The 12,058-nt window shown below is 60.1% G+C and overlaps 1 protein-coding gene across 1 annotated transcript; it reads left to right on the plus strand.

The window, feature by feature from the left end:
* Nucleotides 1-1,092: 1,092 nt before the first annotated feature.
* SP6 (Sp6 transcription factor) lies at nt 1,093-11,893 on the plus strand. The gene is made up of 2 exons (XM_067541148.1): nt 1,093-1,258; nt 8,739-11,893. Exon 2 carries the CDS (start codon nt 8,776-8,778, stop codon nt 9,865-9,867), a length of 1,092 nt encoding a protein of 363 aa, XP_067397249.1. The 5' UTR covers nt 1,093-1,258; nt 8,739-8,775; the 3' UTR covers nt 9,868-11,893.
* The last annotated feature ends 165 nt before the right edge of the window (nt 11,894-12,058 follow it).

Here is a 12,058-nt window from a genome sequence, read left to right on the forward strand (position 1 = left end):
GTCTCTGATCTTCTCTCTCTATTTTCACATATACACATTATCTATCTGTCCATCCATCCATCCCTCCGTCTGTCCGTCCGTCCATCTTCACCATACACCCCCCAATATCTATCTGTCTGTCTGTCTGTCTGTCCATTCATCCGTCCATCTATCTGTCTATCTATTATCTTCACCATACACCCCCAATATCTATCTATCTATCTATCTATCTATCTATCTATCTGTCTGTCTGTCTGTCTGTCCATCCGTCCGTCCATCTATCTATCTTCACCATACACCCCCCAATATCTATCTGTCTGTCTGTCCATCCATCCGTCCATCTATCTGTCTGTCTATCTATCTATCTTCACCATACACTCCCAATATCTATCTATCTATCTATCTATCTAATCTCCACCTTGCTCACACATCTATCTAGCCCCATGCATATCTACCTGTCACCCACCTATCTGTCAGTCTAGCCCCATGTACACACATCCATCTGTCTGTCCAACCCCATGGACGCACATCTCTGTCTAGGATCCCCACATCTATCTATCCATCCCTTCTGCCTGTCTGTCTAGTTTTTACAGCACCCAAAGGTGCGCCGAGCAGGCTCCAGCGTGACCGGAAAGTGCTGGTCCCTGCTCCGCAGCGAGACACAGGGCAGGCTGACCCAGGCAAAGGCTCTGAGATCCCTGCCCGGCCAGCCCATCCGGAGGTGCAAACCATTACGCGTGACTGCAGCTCTGAACGCCAGGCGCCCTGGAACCGTGTGTCCGGCTGGGCTGTGTGGGGCTAAAGCACGTGTGGCTTGTGCCCGTCTCCTCCCAGCCCTGCCCCGGCTCTGGGGGGCAGCGATGGGCCCCGTGGAGCGAGCCGCCAGCGAGCCCAGCCGCACAGCGGGAGGGGCAGAGGCCGGTCTCTGCTCTGTCACCCCCCCTGGGTGCACGGGGAAGGGGGGATCTGCTGCTGGGAGCGTCCCGGGACGGTGTGGAAGGGTTAACCGCAGCTGGCTGGGGCAGGTGGGTGGGCGGAGCCGGGCCGGGCCGGGAGAGCCGGGGTGGGAAGGGGAGCGCGGCGGGGAGCCTGTGAGTCAGTCCCGCAGGTTTTTTCGCTCACCTGGACGCGCCGCGCCCTCTCCACACGGGCTGCGGGGACCGGCGCTGGCCAGCGGCCGAGCCAGGGGCTTCTCCGGCGGGGCGGGCGAGCCTGGCGCGCCGATGAGGACGGCTCTGCGGGGAGATCGCGGCAGCCCCCGGCCCCCGCCCTGGAACCCGTACGTAGCTGAACTTCGTGGCCCTTCTCCCAGGGGGGGGGCGCGCTCCCCTCCCCTCCCCTCCCCTCCGCCCCACGGATGTTCACGCGGGTGGGTGCAGCTGCACCGGGGAGGGGGGGACCCGGAGCCGCCCCTGCCCCCCCCCAGCGCCCGGTTTAGGGGTGCGCGCAGGGGGTCACGGTTTTGTCCAGGGGGTTTCAGGGAGGGAGGTGCAGGGAGGTCCCCGGGGCCGGGTCGCTTCTCCGGCCATCGTGGGGCACCTGCTGCTGGAGAACCCCCCCCTCGTCCCTCCCCCCCCGAGAGGTCCTGGCTCCTTCCCCAGCCAGCTGGCCCCCCATCCCTGGGAAGCTGCGCCCGCTCCGCGGGGTTCGGCGTCGTGTCGCGTTTACACGGGGGGGTATAGCAGCCGGTCCTGCCCCTTCCCGGGGGGCTTGTGTCTGGAGCAGGGGCCTGGGCCCCAGGGGAAGGCGCTGGCTGTAGCTGCGTTGGGGGAACCCCCCCCCCCCTCCACAGTGCCCAGGGGGCCATGGTGCAAACTGGGGTTTGCTGCGGAGTGAATCACGCCAGAGCCGTGGGGTCGGGGGGCTGCAGTGGGACTTGCTCCCCTCGGGAAGCCCCGGGGCGCACGGCTGAGGCTCAGGGTGCCCTGCAGAAGGGACAGCAGGCTGGATCTGTGCCGGGATCCGCGCACTCCAGCCCGAGCTGGGAGGATTGGGCCCAATCTGCTGGCCAGTGAAGTTAATGGAAGGACTGGGGTTGGGGCAGGATCGGGCCCCTGGCAGGGATCCATGGCCAAGCACAGCCCAGTTCTAGTCCCCCCCCCCCCGTGGTGTAGACAAGGCACTGCTCCGTGCCTCAGTTTCCCCACCTGTAAAATGGCGATCATGCCTCTTGTGCTCTCCTCCCCGGGGCAGGGAAGGAGGCTCGAGGGGTTTATTAGCAGAGCTGGCCAGGAATTTTTCAGCACATTGTTTTTTGCTGGAAAACGTTGACCCACCAAAACCAAAAGCGGTCGTGGGACTGGGCCAGTTTTGACGAATTTCCTCATATTGAAAAAACAATATTTGGATTTCTCTTTCTTTTGGAAATGTTGATATTTTTTGAATGAAAACGTTCCTGGTTTTGGTTCAAGAAGACCTTTTATTTAAAAGATATACGTTCATTTCGAGTAAATGAAGTTAAAAAAATATGTAAAAAGCTGAAATTGAAACAACACGTTTCAGAATGACTGAACTGAAGCCGTTGACCCAGTCTGGCTGACGTGTGTGTTCACAAACATTGTCAAGATTTCAGCTTTTCGCCCTGATTTGGGATGGGAAAATGTTGCAGACTCTCCTGGGGTGAGGAGACCGTTTCCCTCCCAGCTCCATGGATTAGCTTGTAGAGTGCTTCGGAAATGTCAAACCAGACTCACAGGCGATGTATTAGTGACACAGCCAGGAGTGTGGCTGCGTGAGTGAGGCGGGGGGGGGGCGGGGGAGGTCTGCTCTGTTAACCACATGTAGAACTGGAGGGAGGGTCCAATTCCACGCCATCACGCTGGTGTCGATCCAGGATGGCCCCTTGGAAATCAGGAGGATTTTTCCGCACCTGCGTGTGCGCTGCTGAGGTCACAGATTGGCCCTGAGTCCAGGCTGCTGTGATTTCCACCTGGGAGCCTCCGGAGAACTGGAGCGAAGTCCCTGCTTTGCTCTACGCCTGCCCTGGATCCTTTTAGCATGTGAATTAACTCCGGCTTCCTATTGACGGAGGCTGAGCGTGCGTTTGCAATGGGGACTTGCTGGGGGTGCTGGAGCCTGCCTGGGCCTCACAGGAAAGAGCCACGGAATAGCCCCTTTGACCAGTGAGGGAGGCTGGGATGGGTCACGCTATAGGCACGTCCTGCGGGGCTGGGCTCTGAGCCCTCCTAGCGGCTGCTAGACCAAATCCGGTCATGCCACAGGGGAAGGGAGGGAGTTGGGCACCTGTTCACAGACCCGGCCTGGCCTCTGACTCCATGTGGAGGGGAGAGCACATCCTCTCCTGCCCCAGCTGCTGTCCAGACAGCTGCTGGGGGCGGTTAAGTGGGCTTGGTGGGGGAGTCCAGTGGTAGTTTGGGGGCCTGATCCTGAGAGACCCCACAAGCTCCCATTGCTGTCAGGGAAAGCTGAGGGCCCTCAGCACTACGCAGCATGGGGCCCGTGGCAGCTCAGTCGGGTTGAAGGGGTATCTGCCATTCAGTGCTGGGGGGAGAATGTCTTTCTTTCTTGATTTCCCCCTCCCCCCAGTATTAACTCTTCGCTCACCCCTCCCCATCAGCAGCTGGAACTGCTCTTCTGTGGATCACATCACATCAGCACCCTGGGTACCTTCTCAATTGGCTCCTTGATTGGTTCCCTTTCCCCCTTGGCTTTTTCCAGGCACTCTTGCCTCCTCCTCCCTGGTGGTGGGAAGTCCCATGGAGTCTTGCCCAGAAAATCAGCTTCACCCAAGCAAGCGAAGCCCAAGAATCTGGCCTGAACCATGCTGACAGCAGCTTCCGGATGTGGCTGTAACTAGCAAGACTCAGCTGTAGTGCAGTTTCCCTGTCCATGCTGGATGAGGGGCTCGGGGGGAGGCAGGGAGGGGTTACTCTTTCAGCCACTCTGCTAGTGAGTTCACGTGCTGGGCCCCACCCCCTCACACGACCTGGCCGTGGGGTGGGGTTAGAGTGTTATGATTTCACTGGGTGTGTGGAAACAAAGTCCCCAGAGGTTGTAAGTGTGTCATAAACACGGTCCAGAGCCCTAAGCATGGTCCGTGTTGTGGTGCTAACGATGGCGCTGGAGCAATACCATCTGTGCTGGAGCAATTCCACGCCCAGCTCCATCTCCTCGCCAACATTTGGGAGATTTAATGTTCTTTTCTGGTTTAGGCTGATGGAGAATTGGACTCAGTTCTGAACCCTGGAGTTTGTGAGTGGGCAGGCAGTTGGCTTTGGTGTCCTGATTCCAAAGACACCAGCAATCTATTTGCTCAGTCAGGCTAGTATTAAAGCGACACCATTAACATAAAGATGAAACAAAAATAACTTCCGGCCCTGGGCCTGTCCCGATCTCCCTGTCTGTAAAAATAATTGTTTCCCCCTCTCCTGTTGCCATGTGAAAGACCCACACAAACCAAGTGGAGAACCTGACTAGCTAGGAGAAAGCCACGAAACTGACGAGACACGCAGTACTGTTAAATGCCCTGTACACCAACAAAGGAGGGGCGGTGCTTACATGATAGCTGTCCTGTTGGCCAAAACACTAGGGATTGAACCCCCCCCCTCCTTGGGTGCTACTTATAACCACAGTGCAGCTTTCAAACAGGGTGTGAATTCGGGTTTTTTTAATTGGGGTTGGGTGTCCCCTTGATATTACCACTGATCCTTCCAGTGAGAGGATCTGTGAGGGACAATGCTTGAGAAATGGGGCAGAAAACTCCCCTCGACTTTGTTGGCGAGATCGGGGAAGTGCAGGACATTGGTATCCACGTTTCTGGAGCTGTAACTTTCTGGATTTCTCCATGCCTGGGGTCCGCACACACATCTTCTTTCCAAGCCATGCCTCCCTTGGCAGTTCTCTGGCTTTTTCTCCCCGTTTTCCCGCTGTCCGAGCCGTCTCTGACCTATTCCCTGCCCCCACCCCGCCCCTCCATGCCGTTTTATGTGAAAATCGGCATTTGTTTGTCCACAGCAATGCAGGGCAGGATAGGAGGAGGTGGGGAGAGGTTAGGCCAAGAAGGGCGAAAGAATAAGATGAATGGCGCTTTCAATTTCCCTTGATTCAATTCAAATGGAGTCAGAATTACCAGCCTCCCTGGCCTGAAGGTGAGGAAGTGATTTTGCAGCGAGGACTCTGCTGTGCAATGCGGGGTTGTCTGGATTGGCTCTCCAGGGCCTGGTCATTAGCCGGAAGATGAGGAAGGTTATGGGGGCCTGGGGAGGATGTACAGAGAGCTGGGCAGCAAGAACCCAGGCTGAGCAAGACTCGTGGGGGCAGAGGAGAATTGGAGCAAAGCGAGGGCTGCGCCCCGGAGAGAAGGCCAGGTATTTCTCCTGGTGGGAAGTTGGGGGGCGGGGAGCTAGTCCTGGCAGGTGGATTTCGACATTGGGGTGGGGCGCCTCCCCAACGGAGTTTCTGCAGCTCAGCTGGGTGAGTCACAGGCTGGGATCCTGAGAAACAAGCGGGGATCCCGTGGGACGCAGCGCTCGCTGGCCCTGAACCCTGATCTCAGCTGCTGTGGAGCAGGGCAGGGCTGGCTGGCACCCCCCGCCCCGGGACAGTGAGATGGGACCTAGGGGAGCTGATGTGGTTACAGGGAGCTCTGTGTCCCAGCGGCCTGGGACAACAGCTTTGTTGCAGTGGCTGCCCCTGAACGGTGAATGGTGCTGGGTTTAGCGGCCCTAGTGTCCACAGCTGGGCCCCTGCTGGGCATCAGGAGCAGTTTAACAATTGTCTTGATTCCCTGTTTGGGAATTCAGGGTCTGGAAAAAGGCCTCTTCAAACCACGGCAGCGGCTGCCCGGAGATTTGCCCATGCAGGGTTAAACTGAGCCCTTGGCTCCCCGGTACCACCGCCAGGCGCCCACACTCCTGCTCGTTGCCCCGCAGACCCTCCGTGTCACTGCTGCAGCCTGGGGCTGCTACCCTGGGCCAGCGCCGTAAGGGGCTTTGGGGCTTGTTCTTTACCGCATCGCATTTCGCGATAAACCCCACGGCGGCAGAGCAGCCCCCGAGCGGCCGCTGCAGTGGGAGTGAGCCCAGGGGGGTCGGGTGAGGGGAGCGGAGTTCGTTGGCTTGTGAGTGGCATCCAAGGAGAGGTTTCTACTGTACCAGCAGCCGGCTGCCCACGCTGCATTCTCTCGGGTAATGGCACAGATGTGGAGCCCGGAAGGAAAAGGGATCCCAGAGACACGGCCACCAGCCTGCCACCTGGGATGTGGGCGAGTGGAAGGGACATGGCCCAGGGGTTAGGGCAGGCTGGGAGGCCCGTGTCCCATTCCCAGATCTGCGGCAGGCTTCCTAGGCGAACAAAGTCCCTAAATCTCTCTGTGCCTCCGTTGCCCCGCACGGGGTGTTCTGAGGATAAATGTGTTAGACTGTGCGATGTTCAGCTAGTACAGGGGCCGGCTAAGTATTGAAGACAGAGAGCTGATGCCCTGCTGGGTTCGTGCCGATGTAGCTGGCCTCAGAGTGAAGTCAGGTGCTGTGGGGTTGGTCCTGGAGAACAGCGGAGATCCACGTTGGACCCACCCAGTGGAAGTGGCCCGTAGGTGTCCCTCCCTCGCTGGGATTAGCTGTACCCAAGGGAAAGGGAGGAGGTTATGTTCTGCAGCAAGTGGGATCTACATTCTGGCGGCCTCCTTATGCGTGATGCAATGCAGTGACGTTCTGTTCTGTGGGACAGCTGGGCTCCTTTTTACTATTGCTATTGCTCACCCCAGCATGATCCCCGTCCCCCTAGGACTTCCCCATTGCCCCTCTGCTGCACACCGTAAACCTTCAGAGCTTCACGGTGACAGCCGGGCCAGAGCTCAGATCTTTTTGCTTCAAAAGACAAAACCTTGAGCTAAGGAGACCCTTGGCAGTATGGGGCCTATGACACACGGCTGAGCAATTCTGAGTCCAGCAAGTAGAGCCAATGAGGCATGTACCCACTGGCTAGAGACTGAAGTATAAACAACCAGGGACACAGTCCTCCGCAATAAAGGAGGGGGGGGGCTGTGTGTGGAGGCTAGTCTGTCTGGGGAGGCACCAGCTCTTGTATCTTGAGCGATGGCGGTTTGCATTTGCAGTTTCAGGGCTAGACCCAAGGGTCCATAAGGACTCCGCTCTGCCTTTCCTTGTGGTCAGCCCTGTGTGACTAGCCAGGTGGCGTGCGGAGTGGGGATGGGGGTGAGGTTTGGCTTGCTTTGGATGTATCAAGTGCTGGCCAGTGCCCAAGGCGGATACCTCAATGGGCCAACTCCTAGGGATGGCCCATACCTGGCCAACCAGCCCTGAGCCACTCCCACGGGGATGGGCCGGACACGCCGGGCAGCGCCGCGGGCCCTGTTCCAGAGGCCTTTATGGAGCCATGCCGAAGAAGGCTATAAATACCCCGCCAGGTGTCCCCACGCCCCTGCCACTCCAGGCCCCCATCAGAGCAGCTCCATAACGAAGGCTGAGCCTCCTCCATCCAGCAGCGCTGCCGATCAGACTGTAATTACTGTAATCCGCCTCTCAGAAGCCGCCTATTAGAGGGGCCTGTCTCCGAGTGCCTTTTAGGAACGGAGAATAAACTATACTTAAATCTGCCCCCCGCCCTCCTTTCTTAGGATCCTCTGAAATACCTTCAAAAACATCCTGGCCATCTGGACAGAGCTGCTAGAGGAAGCTGAGATGCTCTTCTGGGATGATATGGGGCTGGGCAGCTTGTCGGCTCTGTGGACAGAAAGGCCAGGCTTGTGCTGAAGGGAGCATAAGTTGGGACCCCTCTCCTGCGGGTCCCCCTAAAGAGCTGAGCCAGGGAGCTGTAAGGGGATGGCATCAGACGTGTCCTCCACTGTGCGTCCAGATCCTTAGAGACCCGCACCATGTGTCCAGGGCAGGTGATCACGCAGCCAAAGCCCACTGAAATGGACCTGAACATTTCCACCTGCTCCAGCGGGCTTTGGATGATGAGGACGAGGGAAAAAGACTCATGTTCTGTGACCACTTACCACCCTCCTCTGATTCAATGGCCCAACCAGACAGCCTCCCAGCTGGAGGGCACCAGCCCTTGGGGGTAGAGTCAGGGGAAAGGGATGGCGGCCTAGTGGATAGCGCACTGGATGGGGACTCAGGAGACCCAGGTGCTATTCCCAGCTCTGTGGCTTGCCCTCGATGAGTCACTGCCCTGCTTTGTGCCTCAGTTTCCCCATCTGCAAAATGGGGATAATGATACTGCCTTCCTTTGAGATCTACTGATGAAAAGCCCTACAGACAAAAAACGTAGGCTGTAAGAACCATCTTTTTTTTAGTCTGTTTGTACAATGCCTGGTGCTACAGGGTCCTGATCCCGGACTGGGTTTCCTAGGGGCTAGAGTAATACCAATAATGTCTAAGAACTAGATATTATTATTGGGGTGATGGTGTCCTCCGGCCGGTTACTTGGCAGTTGGTGGTGCAGCCATGTGAGAAAGGAGCAGTCTCTGGAATAGGATTCATCCCTGATGCAAATCCACTGAAATCAATGGGGTTGTTCCCAGGATGCGGTTGAGGCTCTATGCTTTGGAAGGGGCTTGGTGCAGAGAGATACTTGGCAGGATCCCACCCTCCTGGTGAAACGAGCGACCCGGCTCAGCCCCGTCTCTGGTTCCATGGGTTGAAGGGAAACTCCGGCCAGTTCCCAGGGAAGGCGGTGAAGGATTAATTGCAGGGGGGGGGCGTGAATGAGCGGGACTCCCCTCCTTCCGTTCTCAGACCCCTTCCTCTCCCTCTCTCTCCTCCCGACTCCAGGTCTGCCTGAGCTGTTGCCCCCTCCTGGAGTCCGGCAATGCTAACGGCTGTCTGCGGCTCTCTTGCCAATCAGCGCCCGGACACGCCGCGCGCCTCCTCCCCGCACTTGGACCTGCAGCCCCTGCAGCCCTACCAGCCCCACGGCGGCGCCGAGACGGGAGGCGACTTCCAAGCCACCGAGCTCCAGCACCTGCCCTCGGCGGGCCCCGAGGTGGCGTTCGCGGCCGCCCCCGGCTATGATCTGCACGGCTCTTCGAGGTTAGAGCTGGACGGGGAGGGCCTGCTGGCCCCCGGCACCTACTGCAAGCTGCTGCAGCCGCCTCCCGAAATGGCTCACCCCTACGAGCCCTGGTTCAGGCCCTCGCACCCCAGCAACGCCGCCGAGGAGGGCGGCGTGAATCCCTGGTGGGATCTCCAGGCGGGCTCCAGCTGGATGGAGCTGCAGCCCGCTCAAGGCGGCTTGCAAGCCCCGGGGCCGGCGGGTGGACTCCAGCCGGCCCTGGGGGGCTACGGCACGGCCGAACACCAGCTCTGTGGCCCACCGCACCACCTCCAGCACCTGATGGGCCAGGAAGGGCTGAAGCCACTCGACTCCCCTCCGGAGTCTCACGTTCTCGAGCAGCAGGCGGCGGACGGCGGCGTGAGGCCAAAGAGCTCCAGGCGCTCGGTGCCCCGGAGCGCCGGGCAGGCCGCGTGCCGCTGCCCGAACTGCCAGGAGGCGGAGCGGGCGGGCCTGTGCCCGGAGGGGGCCAAGAAGAAGCACCTGCACAACTGCCACATCCCCGGCTGCGGCAAGGCGTACGCCAAGACGTCCCACCTCAAGGCCCACCTGCGGTGGCACAGCGGGGACCGGCCCTTCGTCTGCAACTGGCTCTTCTGTGGCAAGCGCTTCACCCGCTCGGACGAGCTGCAGCGCCACCTCCAGACCCACACGGGGACCAAGAAGTTCACCTGCCCCGTCTGCAGCCGGGTCTTCATGCGGGGCGACCACCTCGGCAAGCACATGAAGACGCATGAGGGGCTCAAAGAGGGAGCCGAGGGGGAGGGCAAAGATGGGGCGGAGCCGCCGGGAAAAGGCCACCGGGAACCCGAGGGCAGCAGCCCCAGCGGTGCCGCCCAGCCCCACTGAGCCTCTCCCGGCTCCGAGACATCCCCTCCCCTCGCCGGCACCGCACGCGGGACGCTCCCTAGCCGGACCTCGGCCCCCGGGATGGGGCGTACGGGGCTGCGCCCTCTGAGCGAGCTGGTTATTTATTCTGTCGGGGCTGGGAAACGGGGGTGGGGGGCGTTACGGGCTGGGAAACCTTTCTGTGAAGGATCTGGGTTGAGGGATTGTGCTGATGGGGTGGGAGGCGGGGACGACCCCCTGCAAAGCGGTGGATGGCGGGATGTCTCCTGCGGCGGCTGAGCCTGGCCCCTAACCCCGGATCCCTTCCCGCCCCACCCCCACCTCCTCTCCCCCCCCCCCCCATCCAGCCATTTTCTCCTCTTCCTCTCCCCTTCCCCCAGCCCCACCCAACCATGCGCACACGCTCCACCCTGCAAAACGTCCCTCCTGCCCCGATCCTTTCACCATTTCCCCTTTGCTCCCTGCCTGGGAAGCTCCCAGAAGCTGGCTCCTGCCCTGGGGCGGTTTCACTCTTCACTCACTCCCTCTCTTCTTGGGAACCCCCCTTCCCTCCCGCTGGTTCGCGCTGCTATGGCTTTTGGCAGGAGGGAGGCTGTTTGAAGGCACATCAATCAGGGACCCCAAGCAGCCAGTGCCCGTCCCTGTCCGGACACGTCTGGGGCTAAAGGGGAGAATTAAACAACAACAGCTTGGGAGAAGCTGGCTTCAAAAGTGCTAACCCCAAAGGGAACCCCCTGCAGAGGGGGAGCCCAGGGGGCTGAGCAGAGGGCTCTGCCGCTCCGCTCAGACTCCCTTGGCCCCCGCCATTACCCAGGATGTTTACGAGCTGGGCTCGGCCCTTTGGAAGCTGTACGGGAGAAGGACAACCGGTCTTTAATGACCCGGCATGGTTTGTGGCAACGCCCAGGGGATGTGTGGGGAGGGGGGGGCTTGAGCTGCCTCCCAGGGTGTAGACAGGCCAACCCTGCTCCCACATTGGCAGGTTCTGGGGAGGGGGGTTCAGCTCATGGAATCTAGGGGACAGCTGGCCCCAGGTGGGAACCCATCAGAGCAGGTGGCGCTGTGGGTGTGGGCAGAGCCGTCCCTAGGTATGGCGAATCGGGGCGTCCGCCCCGGAACCTGCACTCTGGGGGGCCCCGCGCTTTGCGCTGGGAGGCAGGCAGCTGCCGCCAGGGTCCCAGCTTTGCCCCGGGCCCCGCACTGTCCTAGGGACGGCCCTGGGCGTGGGGGCAAATCCCCCTTTAGGAGCTTGGCCAAGCTCAGCCTCTCCTGTCTTGCCCCTTCCCATTCCAGATCCTCTCCCAGCTTTTGGGCCCTGCTGCGGAAGTTCAGGCCCTTGTGAGTTTGCCCCTTGGGGGTCCAGGCTCTGCCAAGGGATCTCTGCCCCCACCTGCTTTTGGCTGCAGTGGGAGTACGCCGGTGACCATCTTTATGGGGTGGGGTTGGTGAGTCCCATCATGGCTGGGGCCCGGGGACAGAGGATGAGCGGTAGAGTGGATCTGTGTCTCCCCAGAGTTGGGGCCCGGGGTGTCAGTGCCACTGACTCTAGGAACCGGCCGAGATCCTTCTTGTGGTGGGAAACCACTCGCCCGACCCCTCCACTGGGACGGGGGAGAAACCGTGATGAACCATCCGGGCGTAGGGAGCGTCCCTGTGGGGCGGGGATGCGGGGTAGCTCGAGGGGCCGCGCCGAGGCTGCCGGGCGAGTTGCGCAACGTGCCGGCCTTTGTGCAATTGCCCAACGTGCACAGCTGCTCCTTTCCCACGCCCACCCCTCTCCCGTCCGTCACCCGCTCTCCCCTGGGGGGAGCTCATGCGGCGGCGAGGGGGAGGCGAGCGTTGCGTCGGGAAGCCAGTGGAGCCGGCAGCAGCCGGATTCCGATCCTATGGCCCAATCCGGCCGGGCAGAGAGGGAGGGGAGCGTCACACTACCCTCGCCCTTACCAGCCTGGGTGGGTGGTTCTTGTTTTGCATTGGAAGCTGAATCCCGGCTGCTCTGAGCCCGGTCCCATGCTCTGAAACTCCAGCTGTATTTCTTGAATGCCTAGATTATTTGTGCTGTGGAAGCAGATGCCCTTGAGTTGGAAAACATCCCTAGAAATTCCCGTGTCGTGTGTGTCCCCCCTCCCGCACCTCCCTGCAAACCTTGCTTTCTCGTTAAACTGTTGATTTTAAACCAGGAGTTTATCCC

Source organism: Emydura macquarii, unplaced genomic scaffold, assembly GCF_026122565.2.
Source record: "Emydura macquarii macquarii isolate MOO-44397 ecotype Brisbane River unplaced genomic scaffold, CSIRO-AGI_Emac_v2 contig_629, whole genome shotgun sequence".
Taxonomy (NCBI): Eukaryota; Metazoa; Chordata; order Testudines; family Chelidae; genus Emydura; species Emydura macquarii.